Consider the following 27,513-nt stretch of genomic DNA (forward strand, 5'->3'; position numbering starts at 1 on the left):
TGTAAGATCATCATATTTGTAGTCACCAAGGAAACCATGAGTTTTCCGGCTAGTCTAAGGTGGGTTGAGAACCAAATTTAGATACACGGTTTTCAGTGGACAGGATGGGTAGGAAAAAATGCAGTTTTCAGAGTAACTAGTAGCTAAAGCTGTAGAATGCACGTTGTTTTCCTCTGAGATGGGGTTTAATAGAAGTATAAAGATTCATTAAATGGGAATACTCAAGAAAATTACATGAACCTTGAATTTGTGATTGCAGACATTTGTTAATGTACATAGTTCCATTTCATAACTGCTAAAATCATTAAAGTCAGGATAAAAGTGATCGTTAGATTGAATGGTGTGCTGGTGGTTAGACCTGTTCGGTAAATACATTATAGGTGGAAAAATGTGCAGACTTACTGCACTTCAAGAGATGATATGTAATACATGTACATTCTCACATATGCAGTAGTAATTCCCATGACCTGGGAATACACTTTAATGTGTGAAATCGATGGAGTTACCTTTTAAATGTGATCTAGCAGCTGAAGAAGATCTAGGTACAAAAATGTTTCCCTCCTGCTTACACTCTGATGAGCTCTGCACAATCAGACAGCTAAATGCAAGATATCTACTCCCAATCTAATCAGTGTTCTTTATGAAAACATGTTTTCCACATAAAATCAGCTTATATTATTGCAATTGGCCACATACTATATATTTTATCAAATTTGGGATACAAGTTACACTACATTGCCCAATGTATGGAGATTTCTGTTTTCAAGGCCACTAACCTACATTCAGGAAGTTGCATTAACTTATATTTAAGCAAAGAGCCCTGACCTCAGCCCTGCTAAAAACCTTGTGGAGATTTTGAAAGCTGAACAGAACCAGGCCTTATCTCCCAAAATCAGTGTCTGACCTCAATAAATCTCTGCAGCCAGGGTATACAATGATTAGATTGAGTGTCAGTTTGCAGTTAAGTGTAGCCTTTTCAGTCTGCCAAATCATTATTTTAGTTTGTGTGTGACTCCACAAATGTTTGTTGTTGATCTTTAAAACTGGTCTTCTAAAAAGATCTGATGACAGCTGCTTATTTATTACACATGGTTAAGTTGCTCTGATCCCGTTGCCTGTGGACCGGACGTGACTTTTTATGTTTGAAATGAATATCAATCGAAAGCTGAATGAATTTTTTCAAGTGATTTTATTTTGTATACAACGGTTTTCTCCATTTTCTGACAGGCACAATATAACACAAAAGGCTTAAAACTACATCTTGTCAACTTAGAAGAGCTAATTTAATGTCCAGTAGCAAAAACATGAGATAATGATAATGATAATACAGTAACGTTAGAGTATGTGTGAATGTCTTGGCTCCAAACAAAGAAATCGTCTAAACACACAGCAGTATTCTCCCGTACTGATCAAACAACAAACATTTGAGTCACTAGCTACACAAATGGAGCTCTTCAAAACAGACAGCGGTCGTCTACTGATTGTATGAGTTGGACCAGATTATCATGATGGTAATGAAGCTGACTGAGATGAAGAGGATGTAGACGCCGAACAGCAGGCGGTCAATGATGAAACCCACCTGCATCCACTCCTCCGAGCTCTTGCTGTCCCCCTGCTGCTGCTCCACCTGGAGGCGGATGGCCTGGAGGTCCCTGCCCAGGCTCCTCAGCTCTTGGACGGCCAAGCTGTCCGCCGCTGGCCCCTTCTCCCCTGGAAGCCCGTTAGCAGCTTTTTGCTGTGCCACCACAGTGTTGAGTTTCATGTCCCGCTCTTGAGGAAAAAAAAGTTTGACGTTTTTCAAAATCAATTCAGAAACTGCTGTCATTAACCAACTGATCAGCTCCTCTTAATCAGTCATTTGCAATCTTACACTCCTAAATTTCCACTCACTCACCACAAAACTGTTTACCTGAACCCTTTGGTTCTTTAGTCTTCTGAGGCATGCAAACGAGAAGGGCCAGAATCTGCAGAACAAACACTTGGACCCAGCGAGGGACGGGAGAGAAGTTAGCAGAGCTGCTCAACAGATTGGTGACGAGGATGGTCTCCAGCAGACTGGCCACCATCAGAGCCAGGCAGAGAGAGAAGAACACATCTGTCAAAGAGAAGGCAAGACAAAAAACAAAAAGTACAGTCAGAATGTGTGTTCACCGTGTTCACCACAGTTTTACCGTGTAATCAACAGGTGGACAGCTGCGTACGCTGGTCAAACACTGTAGACGCATATATAGTCCAAACATAACTATGGACATGAAAATCATGACTGCAGCCAATTTCAACATATTCTACAAGCCCGAAATCTGCTAATTTCCCAAATTTGCTGCAAAGAAAATCTGTAAACTGTAAACAAATTCCACATCTCGTATGCAGGTTGAAACTGACTTATGAGAGGTATAGTGTTTCCAGTGATGGGCAGCAGGTCGTTCATGATGAGCAGGAAGACGGTGTAGCCCAGGATGAGGGTCATCTTGAAGGAGGACCGGTCCACAGCCTGAGGGGGCAGCAGGAAGCTGAAGAGGTCCACTGTGATGAGGAAGCAGCTGGGGATCAGCAGGTTCACCACATACAGGGTGGCCCGGCGCCTCACTCTGATCTGAGAGGGGGAACGTTAAATAAAGACTTTGTCAGGTAACTTCTCTGTGCACACCTGGGGTTGAAAGAGGGTGTAACTTTAGATCATCTGACATGACATGAACATACTGATCAGCATGCATTGTAGATACTCGTAACACAGTTATATATCACAAGCCAAATGATGATCAAACAAAACATCCAATTTTATTTTCAAGTTAGGACAAATTTCTCCCACACGCTGTCCTCTTCACTTGCAATCAGGAAGAAACATGATTTAGGGAAAAAAAAAATTCAAAACAGAGATAACTGTTTTTTGAAAAATGAACCCTTCACTCTCAAACCTGAGCCTGAAATGCAATTTACAGTACGTTAACTCCAACATAAAGACGTTACAATCGAACCTACATTAAATACGAGCTCAGCGATGTGTGGACCAGTGGAAGAACTTAAGGTGTTTTTGTGGGAGGTGATGTCCAGCAGCTCCCACTCCCCCATGGTGGTGATCACCTGCTTGGAGTACTTTGTGATGTTTTCTGCAGACTTCCCCAGGGAAATTTCTATGTCCGTCGCTGGGGAGAGAAGAACAGAGCATTGTTATAAAGTTGAGAGCAATATAAGCGCAGATCCATGTTACACTGTGCATCAACAAAATAGGTCTTTAAAGACGTGAGATACTTGGTGAGTGGGTGCCTTACAGTAGTGGAGGTAGGAGTTGAAAGTCAAAGTGCAGTTCTGTATGTCGAAGGGGAAGGTGTAGATGTCAAGGTTACAGGAGCTGACGACTCTGACCGGTTTAGCGTCGTGCACCGCTCCATTGCTGTACAGGTACACATATGGGACCTCGGGGGCTGTGTTTTCATCCATGCTTCAGGACGGGGAGAAAGCAGAGGAGACACGAGTGTCATGTCTTCAAAATGAGGGCATGGCGACTTAATAGGTAGTACAGCCATCGTGAGTCCTCATCAGATGTTAATTAACATCAGTTAGACTCTATCAGCATTCACAATCACATCATAAACATGGTTATAGTTAGATTATAGACATCTATAAGTACCTTTACAATTTACAGAAGTCAATGAATAAAAACCTGGTGAGTTTCATAAAATTGTTTATAACAGCTTTTTAAAGATATTTATTGAGCTTTTTCGCTGCTTTATTTAGATTAACACACATATGGTTTTTGCAGCTAATTGTCTTTGTATTGCTATTATAAGCCAAACATTCACACACGTGTTCATAAAATTCTTAAAATCTATGTTTATTATGTTATCATAAACAATTACACAATCTAATTAATGTTAAAAATCTTCTTATAAGGACTCATCACCTCTCAAAGTATGGTTATCACAGGATCCTTGTTTTCGAGCATTACCCAAAATTCAGATGCAGTTGCATAAAAATGCAGTGCAGTGGAGTATAAAACATCGTCAGGGGTAACAAGACAAAATCAAGGACGTAGTTCATCTCTCCACGATGGAAACAGCAGTGTTGCTTTTGTTGTTTTCATGGGATTTGTTGACAGTGAGACAAATACAGTATATTAGCTTTATCTCTCAACATAGATGTATTGCAAGAGCATGTTGAGATGACTCTATTGTACAGTACAGCACACACAGCGGATGGTTTGATATGGTCAAGTATGATGGAACTCACAATTCATTGATTACAATGTCTGGCACCCAAAATTTGTTTCTGGGAAGAGAAATCTTATTGGTGCCGCACTGGACCGGGTCCCAGCTGACGTACTCGTTCTTCCACCACTAAAACAACAACAAGCTGGTGTAAGTGCACAGAAGGTGATGTACCATGCCATCACAATGATGCCAAATTTGGAAATAATGATAGGTGATTGCAGTACTTACATAATTTAGCCAAAGGAAAGTGATCAAGAGTTGAGACTTTTCATCCTGTGAGACAAGAAAGATTTTTTTTTAATGTATTCATTTATTTATTTATTTTTATGATGACACAAATCCTAAACGGAGTCTCAGCTGAGTACCACAACATAAACGAGTGATTTAATCAGCTGGTTAAATTCAGGTTATATTTAATTGAAAACAGAACTATAGATGGTGTTTTCTTCTCTGGTGACAACATTAAATATATGAACCTAATTATACATTTATAAATCAATTATTTACCAAAAAATACTGTTCATCTGAAGAGTTTCAGAAGTGGCCCGTCCTCGTGCAAAATAACCAGAGGCACAATGCATCATCCACTCATACTTGTCTACTGAGAGCTGGACATACCACTCCAAGTATCCCGTACAAGGTGAAGAAGGTGCTGACGTTGGTGGGGGTTGTCATATTCATGACGGGTCGTATGGCGCTCAGATTAAATATGGGGGCCAGAGCCTTCAGCAGGGCCGGCTGGGTCGGCTCGGAGCAGTTCACATCGATGGCACCGCACAGAGCTGATGAGTGGATTCAAACATTAAAAATACATCCAAGAATATGCTGCTCATGCACAGCAGACCCACCAGTCAAAATGTGGATCATCTCTCATGTCTGCTTTAATGCACTGGGATTTAAATCTTCTGGTATCTCTCTTACAATATTGCACATGCATTACATATGCAGTATAAATTGTTATGCACCTTTTCAGGTTTGTTACCCTGTTGGTTATGGTTTCTGAGCAAACCTTTATATGTAAGTAAGACCTCCTGCATAGTTTTCAATGTTGTGCCTGTCAAAAAAACTTACCGGGCAGAAGAATGAGAAACATGACCAGAGTGGGCCGGACTGATGGAGGGAGACTCTAGAATAAAACAACAATTGTTTGAATATAAGCAACAAGTGTTATAAGTTAAAGAGAGGATTTATTATTATTTATGTATCTGTTTATTTATTTAAACAATTTTTTTAGCCTTGGAAATAACTTTGTGAAATTCTAAATATGTACCTTGAGAAGATACTTTACCTTCTCTGAAGTGTCCTTGGATGTCATGAAGTCAACACGTCTCTCTACAGATGTCAGATGAAGTTATTACTTCAGAATCTGAAAGGAACAAAGAATAGTTACCATAATGCATTATGGGAATATTTACTTTAAGTTGTCTCCTATATGAGTAGATAAGGCATCTAAAACCACGGACACACAGCTAAAGCATGACCTCCACTTACCTTGCGATCCAACTCCTGTAAGACTAAATTCAGCTTTGCAGCCAAAGATATACATAGTGCCGCTGTAAACCGAGCGTGATGTGGACAAACCCCCTGGCAAATGATGTGGGGAACGGAAAATTCATCGAGGCGGCTACTTTCCCTGTCAGTGGTTTGATACAAAACAGAGACAAACCTCGGTTAAGGTGTTGAACCGCGGCGTGTGACCTGCAGATGGTGAACATTGACCACAGCTGCAATGGGGTCACACCTGCTGGACGTACGCAAATAAACGGTGGATGGCCTGTGAGAAACAGGTGTCCTCCGGTGTCACACCGAGCCTCCTGCCTGCCAACCTTTTTACATTTTATCAGAATTAAACAAGTTACATAACTCGGCTCCAAACAACCTTTGTTTATATAACATAACTGCTGCTACAAGTTTACAATCTCTGGTATCTGGTAAAGAACTTATAGTTGACTGAAAATGTAGAAAAGCAGACAATTTCATTCCTTCATATTGAAATTGTATTGGGAGGGACACTTTTAAGCACTCATTACACTGGTGGTCCTGTCCACCACAGACAGGGAAGCATAACAGTTGTGGTCTTTAATCTCTAATAATAGCTACATACTAAGACATATATATACTGAATAATCAAGCTGTTCCTAGAGGACAATTAGGTCCCCAGAACACTGTTCGAAGCTAGAAAGGTGGCAGGGTCCGCCACATATAAACACGATAAAACAGTATGAAACTGTGTTGTCCTTTAAGGTCCATTTGCTTATTAAGTCTTGGAAACGAAGAGAAACTAATCTGAGTGCAGAGGTGATTTTAGAGTCTGTTGGGGTGAAAGGCAGAAATTCCTCGGGGGGCCTCTACTACAATCGTTCATCACCATTATGCTAAAAATAAAGTGTCACCAACAAAAATTTAGGAAATCCAAACCTTTCGTTTTTTCCATGCTCACATTAGTAGAATTTTCCTATATATGGCTAAAACAAGAAGAACTAAAGGTCCCATTTGTAAGAAAATAGATTTTTAAATCTCATTCCCAACGCTTGGGGATGGTAGGACGGGTCTGCCACTATCACAAAGTGTAGGTTTTTGACGAGAAATAAATAAATAGAAATAAATCCTTCCAAATCTAAATTAATAACAAAATGCTCATTTATAATGAGGCCAGTGATCATCAACACATAAAGCGTTCATTTTGAGGCAGCAGCACTAGAATCTCAAATGTCTTTGAGGAGCCCGAAATGTTTGCCTGGTTCACCTCTCCTGATGATGTGCCTCTGCCTTAGGGACTCCATAATACTGCTTAGATGTTGTGTTCAGATTAAATTTCACTTGATTTGCTCATAGATATTGTGCTTTTGTAAGATGTCCTGCCAATAGAGGGTGCTGTTGGTGAAGGTGCTACTGTTGTGGACAAGAGGGGAAGAAGAGCAGCATGTGTGTGATAGGAAATACAGATGGAGCTCTCTTGCTGACAACCAGTTATATTTAAATGATAAATGAATGACACCAAAGTTGCAAGTTTATTGCTTGTTTAAGCTTTATTTGGTAATTATATAGAAGGCTTATTTAATGCATTCGAGCAGACAAATTCATATTTAACTGAGTGCCAACAAGAATATTCTAAGCATTTGATTATATCATATTATAGAAGAAAGCTGATGCAGTAAAACAGAGTGACAGGAAGGAAAGTCAACAATTGCTAATATTAGTTCATGCATACATTTTAATTGAAAGCCTTGATTAAAAACAAACAAACAAACAAACAAACGATTTAAAAAATAAGACACTCAAGTCTTTCTACAGATCACAAATGCCTTCAATACAGGCCTGACAATGAGAAGGCTCATGTTGTCTGGTGATGGGAAGACTTTCAGGAAGCCTCTCCGCTCTGTACCGGTTTTCATTGTAGCACTGAATTCTTATCTCCTCCATCAGATTCTCCACAAGGATTTTGATATTCTGGGAGTAGATGTCCGGAGTCTCCATTTAACCATCACAGCAATCGATGCATTCCTGACCGAGGCGATTCACCTTGACAGTACCCTGTCCAGATTCCAGGTGCATGTGGAAGATCACTGTCACACAGTTGGAATTCCACTCTCTTCTTCCACAATCAGTGCATCTAAACCTTGAAAATCACAATGAACCCAAGTTAAAGACAGTCTGAAGTGGCTTTTCGACAAAATGACGATCCACCAAAGCTCTCAAGGCACTTTTTGGAAAAAGATTTGGGTTTAAGAGTCAGTTGGCCAAGTTATTGACTAAATAATTATGTACGATTGAAGCTAGTAACAAAGGTGAATGGGAACAGCATTTAATGTCATTTCCCTCCTGCCTACATAACAAAACCAGAATCCTTTCTCTGCCATTCATGTATTGCAAGTCAAATACCTACGGTTCAACTGAAACTGATGGGGACATTCTTCACTATGGCCGCAACAGAGGCTCGCCTTTGTATTTTCATCCTCACAAACATTACAATTCATTACATCACATTACATCACCATCAGTCAACCCTGCCTGGCTCCCACATACGGAGAGGGATACTGGCCTCCGGGAGGAAGTTCACTGAAGTTTCTCTCAGGAGGGCTGACTGTCGCAGTGACTGTTCCTCATTAAATTTGGTGATATTTTTCTCTATAAGTTGCCAGAGATATTAGCTACAACAACACAATAGCAGAAGACGACAAAAACATTGTGAGGGAAAGTTTTTTGCTCTAAAATGCATCACATAATCACCTAAAGACAACAGCTGTCTGGCTCTTGCTGCTAGGGACAGACGCAAGTTTCAGATGCAAGTGTGAGGAAGAGTCGGTAGGACCGACAGGATGACAGCCACTTTTCGACGTGTAAATACAGTATTTCTTTACCTCATATAAGATGCTGATGACACGACCTGCTAACACATTAATGTTTTTTGGTCTTGTAACTTTGCTTTGTGGGTTGAAATGTGGGACATTGCTCTTTTATTTGATAAGTGAAGGATCTTTTTAACTGCCAGACTGAATGACATCAGACCAACACACACCTGTCCTGCAATACTGGCTTTTTCATTCACACCATTGCGTCTCACCTCTGTTGTGGCTCTGTTACTACCTCCACTAGCCTTTACACTGAACTTTAGTTTATCATCCCTGTATCGCCACAATGTGTTTTTGTCCACACAACTTTAAGTCCAAAATCAGACTCATTCACAAACCTTGAGAAACCTAATACACCCACTAGACTATTATTTATATTAACCTATCATATACAATATTGTGAACACACACCAACAACAGTATTTCAGCACACTGACCTTGCACTTGTCTTCCCGATGTACTCCTTCCAGCCCAGATTTGGGCGATGAGGAACAATTTTTCTATCAAACTGCAGACGCCAGGAGTCTCCTTGTTTGAGATTCTTTACTTGAGTCTGGAAAATATTATGCCACTCATAATCGTTAAATATTGCCATCCTTGTCAATGTCAGAGGTGCTGGTGGCTGAAGAAGAGGCAAAACACTGACAGCTGATCTGATCTGTACAGTATACAGTACTAGGGGAGGGATTGATGGCCTTCGGTGATCCTACCAGTACATTTGAGGAAAACGAAACTGGACAAGTAGTTTCTTGAAAGTCCACGCCTAGTTTCAAAGACTTACGCAATGCCAAATTTCCTATCTACCCTATTTATACACAGGCATGAAGAAGATGAGCCGCTTTATATGTGTATATGCAAAGCAAAGTAACTGCTTTGTGTGTATTTGCATAGTTAGGGTCACTGTTATAAAAAGTACCCGGAAGTCAACCTGAGTTAAAGTAAAGATGGTGTTCGAATATTAATTTGGTAAAAGTGTAAGTAACCTATACAAATAGTACTTGAGTAATGTCTTAAAGTGATATTAATGTAGTTACTCAGGTAAGTTATTTGTACAGTATATTTACATGTATGTATATGTAAGGGATAATGTAGGCTATAGAACGCTGGTCTGCGTTGCGCTGGGGTCCGGTTCGTCATGTCGGGACTTATTTTCCCGATACTGACCGCCGTTCTATACATTATCCCCCTTATTACACGGTTACTTGCCAACACGAAAGAAAACTTGACGCAGTGTGTCTCTTTACAATTTTTGTAATATTTGTTACTGTTCATACTGTTTTTCAGCAGAGAAATATAGTTCGCCAAACTGACGCCGTTTCGCATCTCCCTCTTCGCTGCTTTCCTCTCTTTTTCTTTTCTTGACCGGTGACTACAACTCAGCCTTTTGCCAAGAGTTGAAATCACAGTATCTTCCAAGAATATTAAAGTTAATGTGAAACTCATCCATACTAGTGGCCTAGGAGTACGTTTTTTTCGATATGAAGTAGACTACAGATCAGCTGATGTCGCTTAGCAACCGAAGATGCTGGGGTGATAAGTGACCGGACTTCTTGTTGAGCGAAGATTTTAGAGCGCGGAGTGCTACGAAGTACGTGAATCAGAGGCAAAAAGGCCAATTTCCTTGACAACGGTCAAATATGCTTAGCAGCGGTCAATTATATGAAAATAATTGACGGTATAATAATTACGAAAATAATTATTATACAAAAATAACTGACCACCGAACGTTGGGAAGGCCCATTCAAGTGAATGGAGCATTCTGCAGCATTAAGAAGAGCCATGTAATAAATAATTGTAGTAGCCTATGTGTACCGATTATCGGCCTGGGCAATTATCAGATCCAAACTTTAGCATTTTCCTGATAATCTGAATCAGTGTTGAAAAAATATGTCAATTTAAAAAGCCACTCATTTGACTCAGCAAATAATCAGAAAAGTAGCTAGTATCTAAAATCAAATTAATGTAGTGAAGAAATCTAAATTGGCTTTTAAAAATGTAGTGTGGATGTATAAAGTAGCAGAAAAAGTAATACTCAAAAGTCCAAGTACCTCAAAATTGTACAGTACTTGAGTAAATGTAGTTAAAAAATAAAACAGTATGAAACTGTGTTGTCCTTTAAGGTCAGTTTGTTTATTCAGTCCTGGAAATGAAGAGAATCTCTTTATATCAGTGAATCATGCACCTTTAAAATAAAAAGTATTCTGCTGTTCACAGATCACCTGAGTGCAGAGGTGATTTTAGAGTCTGTTGGGGTGAAAGGCAGAAATTCCTCGGGGGGCCTCTACTACCATCGCTCATCACCGTTATGCTATACATGATGTGTCACCAACAAAAAATGTATGAAATCCAAACCTTTTGTTTTTTCCATGTTCACAATAGTAGAATGTTCCTATATAAAGCTAAAAACAACTAAAGGTCCCATTTGTAAGAAAATAGATTTTCGAGTCTCATTCCCAACACTTGGGGATGGTAGGACGGGTCCACCACCATCCCAAAGTGTAGGTTTTTGACAAGTTCTTAGAAATAAGTCCTTCAAAATCTAAATGAATAATAAAATGCTCATTTATAATGAGGCCAGTGATCATCAACACATAAAGCGTTCATTTTGAGGCAGCAGCACTAGAATCTCAAATGTCTTTGGGGAGCCTGAAATTTTAGCCTGGTTCACCTCTCCTGATGATGTGCCTCTGCCTTAGGGACTCCATAATACTGCTTAGATGTTGTGTTCAGATTACATGACACTTGATTTGCTCATAGATATTGTGCTTTTGTAAGATGTCCTGCCAATAGAGGGTGCTGTTGGTGAAGGTACCACAGTTGTGGACAAGAGGGGAAGAAGAGCAGCATGTGTGTGATAGGAAATAAAGACGGAGCCGCCTTGCTGAAAACCACTTGTGTTGGTTACAAAGCCTCATAATATTTTTATGTTGGACAGGCCTACATTCTGTCATTCAAATGATAAATGATTTACACCAATTCATCTGAGAGCAGAACATTTTCAATATTGCCATCCTTGTCAATGTCAGTGGTGCTGGTGGCTGAAGAAGAGGCAAAACACTGACAGCTGATCTGATCTGTACAGTATACAGTCAACTAGATAGAGGGATTGATGGCCTTCGGTGATCCTACCAGTACATTTGAGGAAAACGAAACTGGACAAGTAGTTTCTTGAAAGTCCACGCCTAGTTTCAAAGACTTACGCCATGCCATATTTCCTTATCCATCCTATTTATACACAGGCATGAAGAAGATGAGCCACTTTATATGTGTATATGCAAAGCAAAGTAACTGCTTTGTGTGTATTTGCATAGTTGGGGTCACTGTTATAAAAAGATTATATGACACTTGATTTGCTCATAGATACTGTGCTCTTGTAAGATGTCCTGCCAAAAAAGGGTGCTGTTGGTGAAGGTGCTACTGTTGTGGACGAGAGGGGAAGAAGAGCAGCATGTATGAAAGGAAATACAGATGGAGCTGACTTGTTAAAAAACAGTTGTATTGGTTCTCAAAGCCTAACATAACATTGTTTTGTTGGACAGGCCTTCATTCTCTCATTTAAATGATAAATGATTTACACCAATTCATTTGAGAACAGAACATTTTAATTTAGTTATCGTCCCTCTATCAACACAATGTGTTTTTTCCACACAACTTCAAGTCCAAACTCAAACAAAACAAATTTGAACGCTCACATGAACGTTATAACAATATATACATGAGAGGAAGCCATGTAACAGGAGGATATTACTTTTTGAAAAGAAAAACTTACAAGTTGAAGGATTTGTTTGAAGCTGCATTTCTTTCACAGATGCCGAGCTTGCAGGCCTCACAATGGGCCGGCTCATGTGGACTTTTGACGTCCAGGTTTTGAGGAGGCCTGAACACTCCGTCCAGTCTTTCACCGTAGCATTTTATTCTTATCTTCTTCACCAGGTTGTCCATGAGGATGTCGATGTTCTCGGGAAGGATCTTGGGCTTCTGCATTGGTGCTGAGGCGCATTTCTTGCAGTTCTGACGGAAGCGTCTCACCTTGACCACGCCCTGTCTACCTGTGAGGCGCATGTGGAAGACCACCATCACCCGGTTGGAAGGCCAGCTTCTCCCACACTTGCTGCACCTGAACCTGGAAAATGGCAGGAGACCCAAGTTAACAACAAAATGACCACCAAACAAACGTACACTGGCACGTTTCACATTTCTTCATACTTGCCAATCTTGAGACCTCAAAAACAGATGGGGACAGAGGTTTCTGGAGGCCCTGCCCCCGAAAAACTAAATTGCAATTGCATTTCTATGTCCATTAATTAGAATTTTTCTTTGCAATCGCAGAAAACAACACAGGATAATTTGCCCTCTGGCTAAAATCTGTGGCATCAAGTTATATTTATCACTTTTCATTCATTCATCTTTTGCCCCTTTCCTTTAAAACTGAATTCTGTTCTCCAGACCATCGGAAATGTATTGAAATATTCTTTCTCCTCTCAATTTCTCTGTCCATCTCTCACTTACTGAATCATTGACTTCATTATGTTGTGAAATGGTAAATGGGAGGATAAAGAGCCTCCTTCCTCGTTATTAGTGATGGTTGGATGAAGCCTATGAAGCTCTGAGGCCCACAACTCAGCAGCACAGTGACATCTGCTGGTTTGTAAATCGTATAGCAGCCTGTCAAGATCGAGGGCAAAGCACACTGACGTCTCAGTGATGTGAACAGTTTTAATCTCACACGCCTTCAATAAAAGTCCAAGAAGCTTGTGTGTTATGAAGTATGTAATCACTCTGTAGAATGATGAATGCATTGTTCATTAAGCATTACTTCAATGACATTATTACTTAATATTAAGAGGAAATGTTCTCATATACCTATGATAATGTCTTTCTTGTGCAAATCACATATTATATAGTATCATATCATATTCTGTGAGATCATTTATTCCCTCAATTTATATCTACCTTCAAAATAATCCACTTTTTTTTGGGTGCGTGGGTGGTCAGGTGGTTGGAGCGCATGCCGCGTACGCAGCTGACCCTGGTTCGATTCCGGCCGGAGGTCCTTTGCTGCATGTCACATCCCCCTCTCTCTCCCATATTTCCTATCTGTCTACTGCTAAATAAAGGTGTCTATGCTGGAAAAAATCTTGACATGACCCTAATTTACATTTATTAATCATTAACTGTAACCTGACCCTAATCCTGACCAAAAAACAAGTCTTTACCCTAAATTTGAATGGTTTAGCTGTTGTTGACCAAATGCACCCAAAAAGCAACATGCAGTGCCCCTGCTAGCCCCACAAGAAATAAAACATTTGTTTTTACCAGTTTAACTTTTTATTACCAAACATATAACTTCATACCAATAACACAATAACAGCATCACAATGTAACACCTAAGAATAATGAAACGAGAAAGGAAAATCAACTTTGTAAACACAGTACACAGAACAGGTCACACAGGCCTCTACATTGTAGCCTGCTGATGGACTCTACATGACAGGACTTGTGCTTTCAGAGGTGGTGGGTCTCTGCTGTGTATCTGTCCCTAAACTGCTGGTTGAGGGTGGTTGATCCTGGCTTGGTACTGTTGTGGAGTCTACAGACCTGCTGGCCAGCTGGGGTTGATGTGTGCCTGAACTGCTTGTAGACGGTTGCTCATCATCTGTATCTTCCTCTTGGCCACGTGCTCCTCCTTGTACTATCTCAGCATTGACCCTGCATTAATTTAGAAATACAAAGAAAAAGGATCAGCATAGAAAGAGACAAAATGTTTGAACAAAGAATCTTACACCGAAAAAAATGTATAAACATTTAAAACTGAAAGCATGCAGCCACCTTTGCATCCTGACATGAATGCAATCAAAACGCCAGTTCATTTTGTCATGTTGCATCTGTCACATTCAGATGTAACTAAGCTAGCTGCAGCAGTAACACTAAAAGTCTGTGTTCTTCAGACTTCACATTATCAAGAGACATTTTGTGTCCCACTGCACATCTGACACCTCACCTAATGTGTGTGTGAGACCGTAGCCTACATTCTGCTCAATTCTACTGAATGACAATCCTAAAGATGGTCGTGGGTTTATTATGCATTACCGCCAAAATATGCTTTCTTTGCTAAATGCCTGGCTAAAGACTATTAGCAGCACACTATATGGTAATAAATGGTCTGAAGCAAGAGGAATTATTAGCCTACCTTGTGCACTGCCTGCTAACTGTTACTGAGAAAGTATTGAACACCATCACGTCAAAGTAAACCATAAACTACTGCCCAATTTCTAAAGTAAAGTAACACCTAGCTGGCGTCAGTAACTTGTAAAATGCATAGATAATGTTTAACAGTAAAATCTCAATTTAGCTTGCACCTAAGTTATCACATGTTTAAGTTTGCTAACATTAGCAATAACGTCAGCTAGCTAGTTCGAGGTGTATACTGGGCTAACCATCACATTAGCAGCACATTCCCCGTATTTAAGGATGATTAAACATGGACTTACCTGCAAGACTGATACACGGGCATCATCTCACAGTTTATTCTTTCTTTTCTCTGCTCCTGACTCCTGCTGTGTTTTCGGGGCCATTGCCGCCAGCCACGTGAAAGTTCAAGACCATGCATATACAGACAAAACCTTGAGAAACCTAAAGCAACCACTTCAATATGTATTTTACAAAGCTTAATTATAGAATACTTTATATACAGCAGTCCAGCCCACTGGCCATGCAACTGTGTTCCTGATGTACCCCTTCCAGCCCCGCTTTGGTGACTCAGGCACAAGAGTGCCATCGAACTCCAGACACCAAGTGTGTCCTTTTTTAAAATTTGCCACTTTATCCTCGAAGATAGTTGTCCAGTCTGTTTGTGCCATGCTGTCAGCGTCGGTGGTGCTGGTGGCTGCAGAAGAGAGATAAGCTGAAGAGATGACAGATGATCTGATATCAGGCTGTAAACGTGAGGAGGCCAATTGCGACTTCGGAGAAAATGAAACTTAGGTGTTTTCCTTAAGTCTCAGGTTTGTGTTTGTGCTATTAATGTGACGGGTAATGTGAAGCTTGTTTTGCTACTGCAGATATTTAGATTACATGAAACAGCAGGTATCAGACTGACAAATGGCCTGATTATTATTTATTATTATTATTTATACACATAAATTAAGATAAGGGAAAGTCAATGCAATGGAAATATACTTATATATAACTATACACAATACTTTGTTTATGTTTGGGAAGCGTGCCTCATGATCATCACCGACTCGAAGTTAATTCCGAGTTAACTGAAAATAAGATGTGCTCATGAGAGAAAAGAAACTGAAATTAATTTCTTCTGCCCGCTGCTGGTAATATGCTGCATCACTTTTCTCTGTCTTTCATGCAGTTAGGACAGATGAAGAGAGTGTTGATGAGGGTGAATTGTGCATTAATCATTTTTTATATGAGGTCAATATCATGGCCGCCCCTCCCCATTTGCACAGTTACCTGGGTCACATTTAGCTTTCTGTGAAGGAACGACCAGAGTAAATGATGTTTTAGAATACATGATAAACACATACACATTTAATCTCTTCCATGAGAATTAAGCACACAAACACTTAATGGTAAGTAAAAACATTATGGTCCAGTAATCTCAGGAATCTAAAACCAGAAATATTCCTGTTGGCACAGAGGAAATATACTGGAGTGTTTGAGTTGACTATTAAAGTATGTATCAGTAGGTGTGGATCATCTGGTTTTCTCGATAACTAACCCGGAAAAAAAGGAGTGTTGTCATCTCAAGATAATGCAATCATTAACTTGTGATGTCAGAGCAATGGCAATAAAAATATACAGTTGCAGCTACAGCTGTTCTCTGCTTCTGCACAGCACAAATCACAAATACATTTAATTGCTAGGTTTCACATTTATATTTCTGAGAAGGTTGCACTTGAGCTTACACAATATTTAAAAGAAGAATTCACTGCCAACAGGAATAAATCTGAATGCTTACATGGGCTTGATTATTACAGAAATAGAATAGAGGAGGGAATTAAATCAGAATAGCAGCAGGTAAAGTCTGATGCTTTGCTAATACGGGTTTTAGGAACAAAACATAATTAATACTCGGAATAAAATATAATACCATACTTTAAGAGCAAACACACTACAGCCTGAGACAAAAATCTTAAAAAAAAAAAAAAAAGTAATAAAAATAAAATAAAAGGCTGACTTTTTTCAAAATCAAAGGTAGGATCACAGATCACATCAGCTGCCAGGGTTTGCCTCTCCTTCAGCCACCAGCACCTCTGACATAGACAGGATGGATTCTGTGTGGTCAGGTATCTTTGGCATCTGGAGTTTGATGAATAGATTGTCCCTTGTCGCCCAAATCTGGGCTCGAAGGAGTACATGAGGAGGACAAGTGCAATGTCAGTGTGCTGTACTACTATTGTTGCTGTGTATTCACAATATTGTATATGATAGGGTTAATATAAATCATAGTCTAGTGGATGTATTAGGTTTCTCAAGGTGACACATTTTAGAGCAAAAAACGTTCCCTCACAATGTCTTTGTCGCCTTCTGCTATTATGTTGTTGTAGTTAATGTCTCTGCCAACTTATATAGAGAAATAAATCACCAAATTTAATGAGGAAAAGTCCTCAGCCCTCCTGACAGAAACTTCAGGATGAACAAACAAGGGCGAGCCTCTGTTGCTGTCATGATGAAGAATGTCCCCATCAGTTTCAGTTGAACTGTAGGTATTTGACTTGCAATACTTGAATGGCAGAAAAAAGTATTCTGGTTTCGTCAAGTATGCAGGGAGGAGATGCCAGTACATTTGAGGAAGATGAAACCGGACACCTGGTTTGTTTTGAAAATCCACACCTAGTTTCAAAGTGTTGCGCATTGTCTAATTTCCTATCCAGCCTATTGACACACAGGAACGAAGATGAGCAGCTCTGTATGTGTGTATGCAAAGCAAAGCAACTGCTTTGTGTGTATTTGCATCGTTAAGGTCAGTGTTATAAAAAGTACCCAGAAGTCAAGCCAGAAGTAACCCATACAAATAGTACTTCAGTAATGTCTTAAAGTTATATTAATGTAGTTACTCAGGTAAGTTAATTATACAGTATATTTACATGTATGTAAATAGTGTAGTATAGGTACCGATTATCAGCCTGGGCAATTATCAGATCCAATATTCAGCCTTTTCCCGACAATCTCAATCAGTGTTGAAAATATATGTTAATTTAAAAAGTAACTCATTTGTTTTTGCATGTAATAAGAAAAGTAACTAGTAACTAAAATCAAATTAATGTAGTGAGTAAAAAAATAATCGTACTGGAGTGGAGTGGCAGTATACAGTAGCAGAAAAAATTAATGCTCAAAGTACGAATACCTCAAAATCGTACAGTACTTGAGTAAATGTAATGAAAAAATAAAACAGTATGAAACTGTGTTGTCCTTTAAGGTCAGTTTATTCAATCTTTCAAACTAATAGAATCTGTTTATTTCAGTGAATCATGCACCTTTAAAAAGTATTCTGCTGTTCACAGATCACCTGAGTGCAGAGGTGATTTTAGAGCCTGTTGAAGGCAGAAATTCCTTGTGGGCCTCTCCTTCCATCGTTCATCACCATTATGTTATACATTATGTGTCACCAATGAAAAATGTTTGAAATCCAAACATTTTGTTTTTTCCATGCTCACATTAGTAGAATTTTCATATATAAAGCTAAAAACCAGAACAATTAAAGGTCCCATTTGTATGAAAATAGATTTTTGAGTCTCATTCCCAACGCTTGGGGATGGTAGGACGGGTCCGCCACCATCCCAAAGTGTAGGTTTTTGACAAGTTCTTAGCAATAAGTCCTTCATAAGTCCTTCCTTGCGCGGCAGCCTCTACCATCAGTGAGGTCCCTGCGATGAGCTGGCGACTTGTCAAGGGAATACCCTGCCCTCACCCAGAGTCAGCTGGGATTGGCTCCAGCAACAACCTCGCGAGCCCATAAAAGGGATAAAGCGGTTATGGACAATGACATGACATGACACATATTGTGCTCTGGTAAATTGTCCTGCCAATGTTACTGTTGTGGACAAGAGGGTAAGAAGAGCAGCACGTGTGTGATAGGAAATACAGATGGAGCTGAAAACCAGTTGTACTTAAATGATAAATGATTGACATCAATTTATTTGCCAACATAAAATACCAGAGTCTCAAGTTTTTTGCTTGTTTAAGCTTTATTATAAGTTATATAAAAGGCTTGTTTAATGCATTCGAGCAGACAAATTCATGTTTAACTTAGTGCCAACGAGAATATTATAAGCATTGATTATTTAACATTATAGAGGAAGCTAAAGCAGTAGAACAGAGTGACAGGAAGGAAAGTCAACAATTTGCTAATACTAGTTTAGGCATACATTTTAATTGAAACTGTCGCTGTGACTTTTCCTTATTAAATTTGGTGATTACTGTTGCTGTTGTTATGTTGTTACTGTTGTGGACAAGAGGGTAAGAAGAGCAGCACGTGTGTGATAGGAAATACAGATGGAGCTGAAAACCAGTTGTACTTAAATGATAAATGATTGACATCAATTTATTTGCCAACATAAAATCCCAGAGTCTCAAGTTTTTTGCTTGTTTAAGCTTTATTATAAGTTATATAGAAGGCTTGTTTAATGCATTCGAGCAGACAAATTCATGTTTAACTTAGTGCCAACGAGAATATTATAAGCATTGATTATTTCACATTATAGAGGAAGCTAAAGCAGTAGAACAGAGTGACAGGAAGGAAAGTCAACAATTTGCTAATATTAGTTTAGGCATACATTTTAATTGAAACTGTCGCTGTGACTTTTCCTTATTAAATTTGGTGATTTCTTTTTCTATATAAGTTGGCAGAGTCATTAACTACAACAACACAATAGCAGAAGGCGACAAAGACATTGTGAGGGAAAGTTTTTTGCTCTAAAATGCATCACATAATCACAGATTTCCGTCTTGAAAAAGGCAGTGTGACGTTTCAAATGATCTCTTTCTATGAAATAATCCATCTTTTGTTACACAGGACACGGCCCATTCATTAACTTCAAGTCCAAACTCAAACAAAACAAATTTGAACGCTCACATGAACGTTATAACAATATATACACGAGAGGAAGCCATGAAACAGGAGCATATTATTCTTTAAAAGAAAAACTTATAAGTTGAAGGATTGTGTGGAGCTGAATTTCTTTCACAGATGCCGAGCTTGCAGGCCTCACAATGGGCCGGCTCATGTGGACTTTTGACCTCCAGGGTTTGAGGAGGCTTGAACCCTCCGTCCAGGTTTTCACCGTAGCATTTTATTCTTATCTTCTTCACCAGGTTGTCCATGAGGATGCTGATGTTCTCGGGAGGGATCTCAGGCTTCTCCATTGGTGCTGAGGCGCATTTCTTGCAGTTCTGACGGATACGTCTCACCTTGACCACGCCCTGTCCGCTTATAAGGTGCATGTGGAAGACCACCATCACCCGGTTGGAAGGCCAGCTTCTCCCACACTTGCTGCACCTGAACCTGGAAAATTGCGGGAGACCCAAGTTAAAGACAAAATGACCACCAAACAAACGTACGCTGGCACGTTTCACATTTCTTCATACTTGCCAACCTCGAGACCTCAAAAACAGAGGGGAAGATTTCAAAACCACAGCAGGTCTCTGGAGGCCCTGCCCCCGAAAATCTAAATTGCAAATGCATTTTTATGTCAATTAATTAGAATTTTTCTTTGCATTCGCAGAAAACAACATAGGATAATTTACCCTCTGGCTAAAATCTGTTGCATCAAGTTATATTTATCACTTTTCATTCATTCATTTTCTGCCCCTTTCCTTTAAAACTTCACATGAGAAACAGGAATTGTGTTCTCCAGGCCATCGGAAATGTTTTGATATATTCTTTCTCCTCTACATTTCTCTGTCCATCTCTCACTTACTGAACTATTGACTTGAATTAGTGATGGTTGAATGAAGCTCAAAAGCTCTGCAGCCTACATACTCAGCAGCACAGTGACATCTGCTGGTTTGTAAATCGTATAGCAGCCTGTCAAGATCGAGGGCAAAGCACACTGACACCTCAGTGATATGAACAGTTTTAATCTCACACAAAGTTTGTCTATGAAGTATTTAATCATTTTGTAGAACGATGAATGCATTTTTCATTAAGCATTACTTCACCAACATTATTACTAGCTTATGTGAGATCATTTCTTCTCTTAATATATCTCTACCTTCAAAAGAATCCACTTTTTATCACAGTGGACATGACCCTAATTGACATTTATTAATTCTTAACTGTAACTTGACCCTAATCCTGACCAAAACAAACAAATCTTTACCCTAAATTTGAATGGTTTAGCTGTTGTTGATCAGTTTATGCCCCCAAATAGCCACATGGTAGTTAGTTCAAGAACATGCATATACAGGCAAAACATTAAGAAACCAAAAGCAACCACTTCAATATGTATTTTACTAAGCTTAATTATAGAATACTTTTTATACAGCAGTCCAGCCCACCGACCTTGCACCTGTGTTCCTGATGTACTCCTTCCAGCCCGGTTTTGGGGACTTAGGCTCAACAGAATCATCGAACTCCAGATGCCAGGAGTCTCCTTGTTCGAGATCTGTCGCTTTATCCCCGAAGATAGTTGTCCAGTCTGTTTGTGCCATCCTGTCAGTGTCAGTGGTGCTGGTGGCTGCAGAAGAGAGATCAGCTGAAGAGATGTCAGCTGATCTGTGTATCAGTATATAAACAGCCTGTGAGGGCGTGGAAGCCAATTGCGACTTTGGAGAAAATGAAACTTAAGTGTTTTCCTTAAGTTTCAGGTTTGTTTTTGTGCTATTAATGTGATGGGGAATGTGAAGCTTGTTTTGCTACTGCAGATATTTAGATGATTACATGAAACAGCAGTTATCAGACTGACAAGTGGCCTGATTATTATGTATTATTATTAATTATACACATAAATTAAGAGAAGGGAAAGTCAATGCAATGGAAATATACTTATATAACTATACACAATACTTTGTTTGGGACGCGTGCCTCATGATCATCACCGACTCAAAGTTAATTCTGAGTTAACTGAAAATAAGATGTGTTTCATGAGAGAAAAGAAACTGAAATTAATTTCTTCTGCCCCCTGCTGGTAATATGCTGCATCAGTTTTCTCCATCTTTCATGCAATTAGGACAGATTAGAGAGTGTTGATGAGGGTGGATTGTACATTAATGACTATTATATGAGGCCAATATCATGGCCGCTGGCCGCCCCTCCCCATTTGCACATTTACCTGGGTCACATTTAGCTTTCTGTGAAGGAACGACCAGAGTAAATGATGTTTAAGAATATAGAATAAACACATAAACCTTTAATCTCTTCCATGAGAATTAAGCACACAAACACTTAATGGGAAGTAAAAACACTATGGTCCAGTAATCATTAAAGCTCTTTTGTAGGTATGATGTCAGAGAGTAATAACTAGTAGTAACGCCACTGATCTGTGTATCAGTATATAAACAGCCTGTGATGTATTATTTGTATTAAACGTTGGATGCTTGACTTTACACAGCAGCCACAGTATTCTCCTAAAGGCACTCTGCGGTCGTTAGTTTACGTGAAAGGATGCCATTTCTAAACCACCATGGATAGATGTAACAATAGCAGTATCACTTGTGTTGGTAAAAAGCTTTAATTGTCAATTCTGTGTAATGTAGAGTCAGGGCAGAGAGAAACAATGGGCTTACATGCAGAGGTCACCCTAAAGCAGGTTTGTTATTGTTCAGGACTCTAAAACCAGAAATATTCCCGTTGGCACAGGGAAAAGAAACTGGAGTGTCTGACTGGACTATTAAACTATGTATCAGTAGATGTGGATCATCTGGTTTTCTTGATAATTAACCCAGAAAAAAAGGAGTGTTGTTATCTCAAAATAATGCAATCATTAACTTGTGATGTCGGAGCAATGGCAATAAAAATAAACAGTTGCAACTACAGCTGTTCTCTGCTTCTGCACAGCACAAATCACAAATACATTTGTTGCTAGGTTTCACATTTATGTTTATGAGAAGGCTGCATTTGAGCTTACACGATATTTAAGAGAAGAATTCACTGCCAACAGGAATAAATCAGAAAAATTACATAGGCTTAATTATTACAGAAATAGAATAGAGGAGGGAATGAAATCAATCAGAATGGCAGCAGGTAAAGTCTGAGGCTTTACTAATATGTTTTTTAGGAATAAAACATATTTAAAACTCTTGATGAAATATAAAGACTTCAAGATCAAATACACTACTACTTTTAACAATAAATAATAAAAGGCTGACTTACATTTTTTTTCAAAATCTCAATAATCACAGATGCCGAGCTCACAGGCCCCACAGTGATCAGACACACTCGTTTTTAGAAAGCCTCTCCCTTCTTTAGTTTTTCATGGTAGTATTTCATGGTAGTCTTCCTAACTAGATTCTCTATCGACTCGCTGCAATTCTGACGAATGCATCTCACCTTGACCACGCCCTGTCGTTGTGTCAGTGGGACCAGAAGGAGCCATTTGAGGTCACCGGCTTGATTACTAGTTATTGAGAGGTAGGCAAATGACGTTACATTAAAACCGGGGCACAGCACACATTTTATTGAGTGTAGAGTAGCTCCTAAGAAATTCAGCCTCCTTCTGTGCATGGCTCCACGTCAACTTAGAATCCAATTTGAACCTCTGTTTTGTCCAACAAAACAATCAAACGCAATTAAAAACCGCTTATTGTTCTTGGTTGTGCACCAAATCATTCTGAGGATGCCAACGTCATGGACGCCCTCGCTATTTGCATACTAACCTGATTCACATTTTGCTCTCATCGAAGGAACTAAACAAGTCGAGTAAATGGTGTTTAAAATGTAATAACTGATTTACATCTTTAATCTCTGTCAGGAGAATTATGCATGTAGACACTTGTTGGCAAAAGCAATACAAAAAACATTATGGTCTAATGGCTCATTTAACCTCTTTTGCAGGTATAATGTTAGAACAGCGAGTAAATCAATCACTATATTTGTAATACCTCTCCCAGGGCCTGTAGGTAATGATTATCAATACTGGATGTAATGTGTCTCACTATTAGGCCATTAGTGCGGTATTATCAGACATGCAAACGATTCCCTCATGTTAGCCTGCAGGCCTGCAGACAGACAATTAAAATGAGAACATGGTGTTTACCCTTCAGGCTTTCTGACACAAGCACAATTGATCTGGAATTCAAAATGAGTAGCTTTAATTACACCAATACATCTTCTTGTAGATTTGAGGCAAAACTGTTGGATTAGTTTTGTGTGACTAGATGGTGTAGTCCATCAAAACATTTAGCGACATTAAATGTTGGACGATGCAGAAAAAATACTTTGACTTTGACTACACTGTGTGATGTGGAAAATGCCTAGCCTTTTCCTTTTAAATGTGTGTGGTTAAAATCCAACCCTATCTTAGTCAAATCAACCAAAGATGGGAGATTTGCATGGCACAAATGTGTCAAGAGAGAGCAATCCCCGCTGCTATCAAGCTACAGATTGATCCTTGAAGCCAGAAATAATCTGAATTTGCCTCTAAAAAGCATTTTATGGTCTTTCCCCACGTAAGTGAAGCTACATGAGATATGCTCTGATGTGGCTGCAGTTGAAGAGGCATGAAAGCAGGAGCTCAAAAATCATGATGAAACCTGCAGTGAATTGGATCCACTGTGTTATGTATTTACAGGAAAAGCTATCAAAGCTCAACATTTCAGTGGCAAGGGAAAATAACCATAGGTGTAGAATTGCATATGGACCGTATGGACATGTCCATACCAATCTCAAACGATGGCTAATTGTCCACACCAATATCAAGGTTGAAGGGGAAAAAATGCGCCTCATGCGGCACACAAAGGGTTAAATCGTTTCCCACTTCGGCACCTCCTCCCAAATATATCTTTGAGACAGGTCTGTTTTTTGATTGGCTCAGCTCCCTGTAGGCTGTCCAAGTTGTTTCCCTTGCAGGCTTTGCCAGTGTTGACAAGATGAGTTTGACACACATGTCCAAGGATGTCGGGCAAAGGAAAGGTGGAAGATAGTGTTGTCACGATACCAAAATTATGACTTCGGTACGATACCTGCCTAAAATATCTCGATACCGATACTGAAACGATACCATGGCGGAAAACTAGAACATCATCAAAAGTAATGGAATAAAATATCAGATAACAGAATGTGGAACTTAAAATTATTTATTTATTTTTATTAACTAAAACACTTCAAAAGTCAAAATAAAATATAAATTTTGCAAAAGCTGCTGAGCTTTATAGCTTCTGTATCCAAGAAGACAAGTGTCTTCTTGTTTTGTTCATTTGTCTTGTTTGCTCTCAGAGATTATTAAATAACCTGATTTTCCATTAAAAGCTCAGTGCTTAGCACATTAACTACAATTTTATTCAGCATAAAAATAATGAACATAAATGACATAAACTGTAAGTCTGGCAATTCATATAGTAAGATAATACTTTATTCATCCCACAAAGGGGAAATTTGCAAATTGCATTTCATGTCATGTCATTTCATTTCAAAGTTCAAACCCTGGATTATTAGCCTGCAAACTACATTAGTTCACCAAAGTACAACACAAATGACCCAGACCTGGTGGAGGTGCTCTAATCACACCATTTTCTAATAATATATATTGTGAATTATTGACAAAAATGTACATGCTATGATTATATTACTAGTACTGATCATTTATAAGTGGTGTTGTTGATCAGCATACTTGCGAACACCAGCGCATGTTATGGTGAAGTTCATGTTACCAGTGTGAACGTTGTGTTTGCATACAGAGATGTGTGGAACCACATCGGACTGTTAAACAGTTAGCTTTACCCCTGACTGCCTCGTGCAACTCTGATGGTGAAAATAGTTCGCTTGACTTCCATCCGGGGGATATTTATGTTATCTATCGCTAACCTGCAGCTCTTTGAACTCTTTGAACAAGTCCGCATGTCTGTCAGCTGAAAGTGGCATGAGTGCTCCTGCCGACCGTCCTAGGCTTGTTGAAGAAGCAGACGCATGGAGAGAAATATGGAAATATTTAGCTAACGTTGCCGACAGTAAGGGCAAGCCCACGGACACCACAAAGCCCATCTGTAAAACGATGCTTTAAATCCGTAATGACCAAGAGAGCCAACACGTCCGTCTCGCTCTGCTCTGTGACTGTCACCGTGAAACCACGCCCACTCTGTCTGCAGACAGTGAGGAAGCAGAGAGAAACTGCACACAGACACGGTGCCCCGCTGTCGCACTAAGGTCATAAAGTACCGATACTAATAAAACGTGAAAAAGTATTGTTCTTAACGCCTGGGTACCGCGGTACCTTTCTAGTATCGGTTTACCGTGCAACACTAGTGGAAGACATTAAAAGCTATTTCAAAAAGTGTAAGTTATCTGAGGAAAAAAGTCCCCCCTCATAGGCCACCGCTAATGAATACAAAACATTGTCTCCAACCGTTTTCTCACTCTTAATGGTGATTGATTTGTTACTTTGTCAGGTGACAGAAGAAGCAATGCAGCCGTCCCCTTTATCAGACAGGGTGGAGTGGCAGGGTCACAGCAGTAGGTGAACTTGAATAAGGACATGCTGGTTAATTTCATTTTAACTGTTAGCTAGTTGTAATATTAAAAGTAGGCCTAGTGAATACTACTGATCTTCCTCGAGATTTGAGCTGTGCTGTGTCACTGCTCATAGAATCAATATTTTATTTATCAGGTGACAGAGGAACCCCGTCCAGGTTGTAGCTCATATAGCGAAGATTCAGGGCTACAGGTGCTATACTAAATGTTTTACTGCATATGTTTAACTGCTTATGTACAGTAGGTAATGCATTGTACAAAGTTAATTTCAGCCTGGCATCATGTGTTATTTTATTAGGGTGCTGCAGCAGTCTTGCCTGGTTGTAGGTCTAGTTCAGGGAGAGGCCAGGTGGAGTTACAGGTGAGGACTCAACATAGGCTATAACACTGTAATGTAATTCAAATGTAAATGTGTCTATACACAAAATATAAAATGTGTAATTATTAACTTTGTGATGTTGCCTGCCTGCATATTTTCACATGCAGTCATACAGAGTGGTTAGTAATATAATGTGGTGTATTTCTAAGGAAACTGGTCCAGCTGTAGACAGCTGTTGTTAATCTATGTATATTGCAAAGTTTAATGCAGTGGTTTGCAGTATAATGTAATGTAATGCACTATGACTGAGGTAAAGTACAGATCGTTATTACACAGCCTCCTCGTCTGTCATTAGTGTCATTACACTGCTTAACAACGCATACAATTTTTCTCCCCTGGTGGTGCGTGGTGAGGGGTGACTGGCTATGTTCCCACCAATGTCAAAATCAAACCTACACCCTTGTCAATTACTGTTGTAATCTTAAAGAAATTATTTATTTATATAATGACATGTCACTTTTCAATAGTCAGTATAAGATGATAAGAAGATGGTGGAGGAAGTACTCAGATCCTTTATTTATTTACCTTAAGGTATAATCTGCTAAAGGTACTTGAAGTATCCAAAGTAAAAGCACAGGTTCTGCAGTCAAACGACCTCTGCCTAGTTCAAGCTTTACAACAAACTTTAAATTCTCAATATCAACTTACAAACATTATTCATTTATTTATTTGAACTTTTTAAGGCTATTTATTTTATTTTTTTTTATTTCATTTTTCATGCACTTGGGGCACTTAAGCCATAGCATCAAAATAGCTATTTTTAAAACAGTAAGAAGGCTAGTATCACCAGGGTCTCTTGTTCAAAAACTTTCTTTTAGGCAAACACAGTGTACACAAACAATGTTCTCAATGCTCGTGTTCATGTGTAGAGACCTTGGTGATACTACGAGCAAAGTTTCAAGAGCCGTCTTAGTGTTTTAAAAATAGCGATTT

The 27,513-nt window shown here is 39.3% G+C and overlaps 3 protein-coding genes and 1 pseudogene across 5 annotated transcripts; all 4 read right to left on the bottom strand.

Annotated features, from left to right (window-relative positions):
- Positions 1-1,253: 1,253 nt before the first annotated feature.
- LOC115590900 (5-hydroxytryptamine receptor 3A-like) lies at positions 1,254-5,557 on the bottom strand. Its single transcript, XM_030432383.1, has 10 exons — positions 5,497-5,557; positions 5,280-5,334; positions 4,827-4,990; positions 4,437-4,481; positions 4,228-4,334; positions 3,270-3,439; positions 2,980-3,143; positions 2,383-2,593; positions 1,895-2,095; positions 1,254-1,770 (listed from the first exon to the last, which is right to left on the bottom strand). Exons 1-10 carry the CDS (start codon positions 5,521-5,523, stop codon positions 1,475-1,477), a joined length of 1,440 nt encoding a protein of 479 aa, XP_030288243.1. The 5' UTR covers positions 5,524-5,557; the 3' UTR covers positions 1,254-1,474.
- Positions 5,558-7,285: 1,728 nt separating this feature from the next.
- On the bottom strand, positions 7,286-9,331 carry LOC115590942 (receptor-transporting protein 2-like; annotated as a pseudogene).
- LOC115590941 (receptor-transporting protein 3-like) lies at positions 8,399-21,293 on the bottom strand. Of its 3 annotated transcripts, XR_003985862.1 has the most exons (3): positions 21,081-21,293; positions 19,515-20,081; positions 8,399-8,438 (listed from the first exon to the last, which is right to left on the bottom strand). XR_003985862.1 is itself a non-coding variant. In XM_030432435.1 (2 exons), exons 1-2 carry the CDS (start codon positions 21,227-21,229, stop codon positions 19,712-19,714), a joined length of 519 nt encoding a protein of 172 aa, XP_030288295.1. In that variant the 5' UTR covers positions 21,230-21,293; the 3' UTR covers positions 18,932-19,711. The 3 variants fall into 3 exon arrangements, 2 of the variants coding, with proteins under 2 accessions (XP_030288295.1, XP_030288297.1); XM_030432435.1 differs by lacking the exon at positions 8,399-8,438 and having other exon boundaries at positions 18,932-20,081; XM_030432437.1 differs by lacking the exons at positions 8,399-8,438; positions 21,081-21,293 and adding an exon at positions 20,173-20,690 and having other exon boundaries at positions 18,932-20,081.
- LOC115590940 (receptor-transporting protein 3-like) lies at positions 12,304-15,174 on the bottom strand. The gene is made up of 3 exons (XM_030432434.1): positions 15,052-15,174; positions 14,159-14,269; positions 12,304-12,683 (listed from the first exon to the last, which is right to left on the bottom strand). Exons 1-3 carry the CDS (start codon positions 15,168-15,170, stop codon positions 12,326-12,328), a joined length of 588 nt encoding a protein of 195 aa, XP_030288294.1. The 5' UTR covers positions 15,171-15,174; the 3' UTR covers positions 12,304-12,325.
- Positions 21,294-27,513: the final 6,220 nt, after the last annotated feature.

The sequence above is a fragment of the Sparus aurata genome, chromosome 11 (genome assembly GCF_900880675.1).
Source record: "Sparus aurata chromosome 11, fSpaAur1.1, whole genome shotgun sequence".
NCBI lineage: Eukaryota > Metazoa > Chordata > Actinopteri > Spariformes > Sparidae > Sparus > Sparus aurata.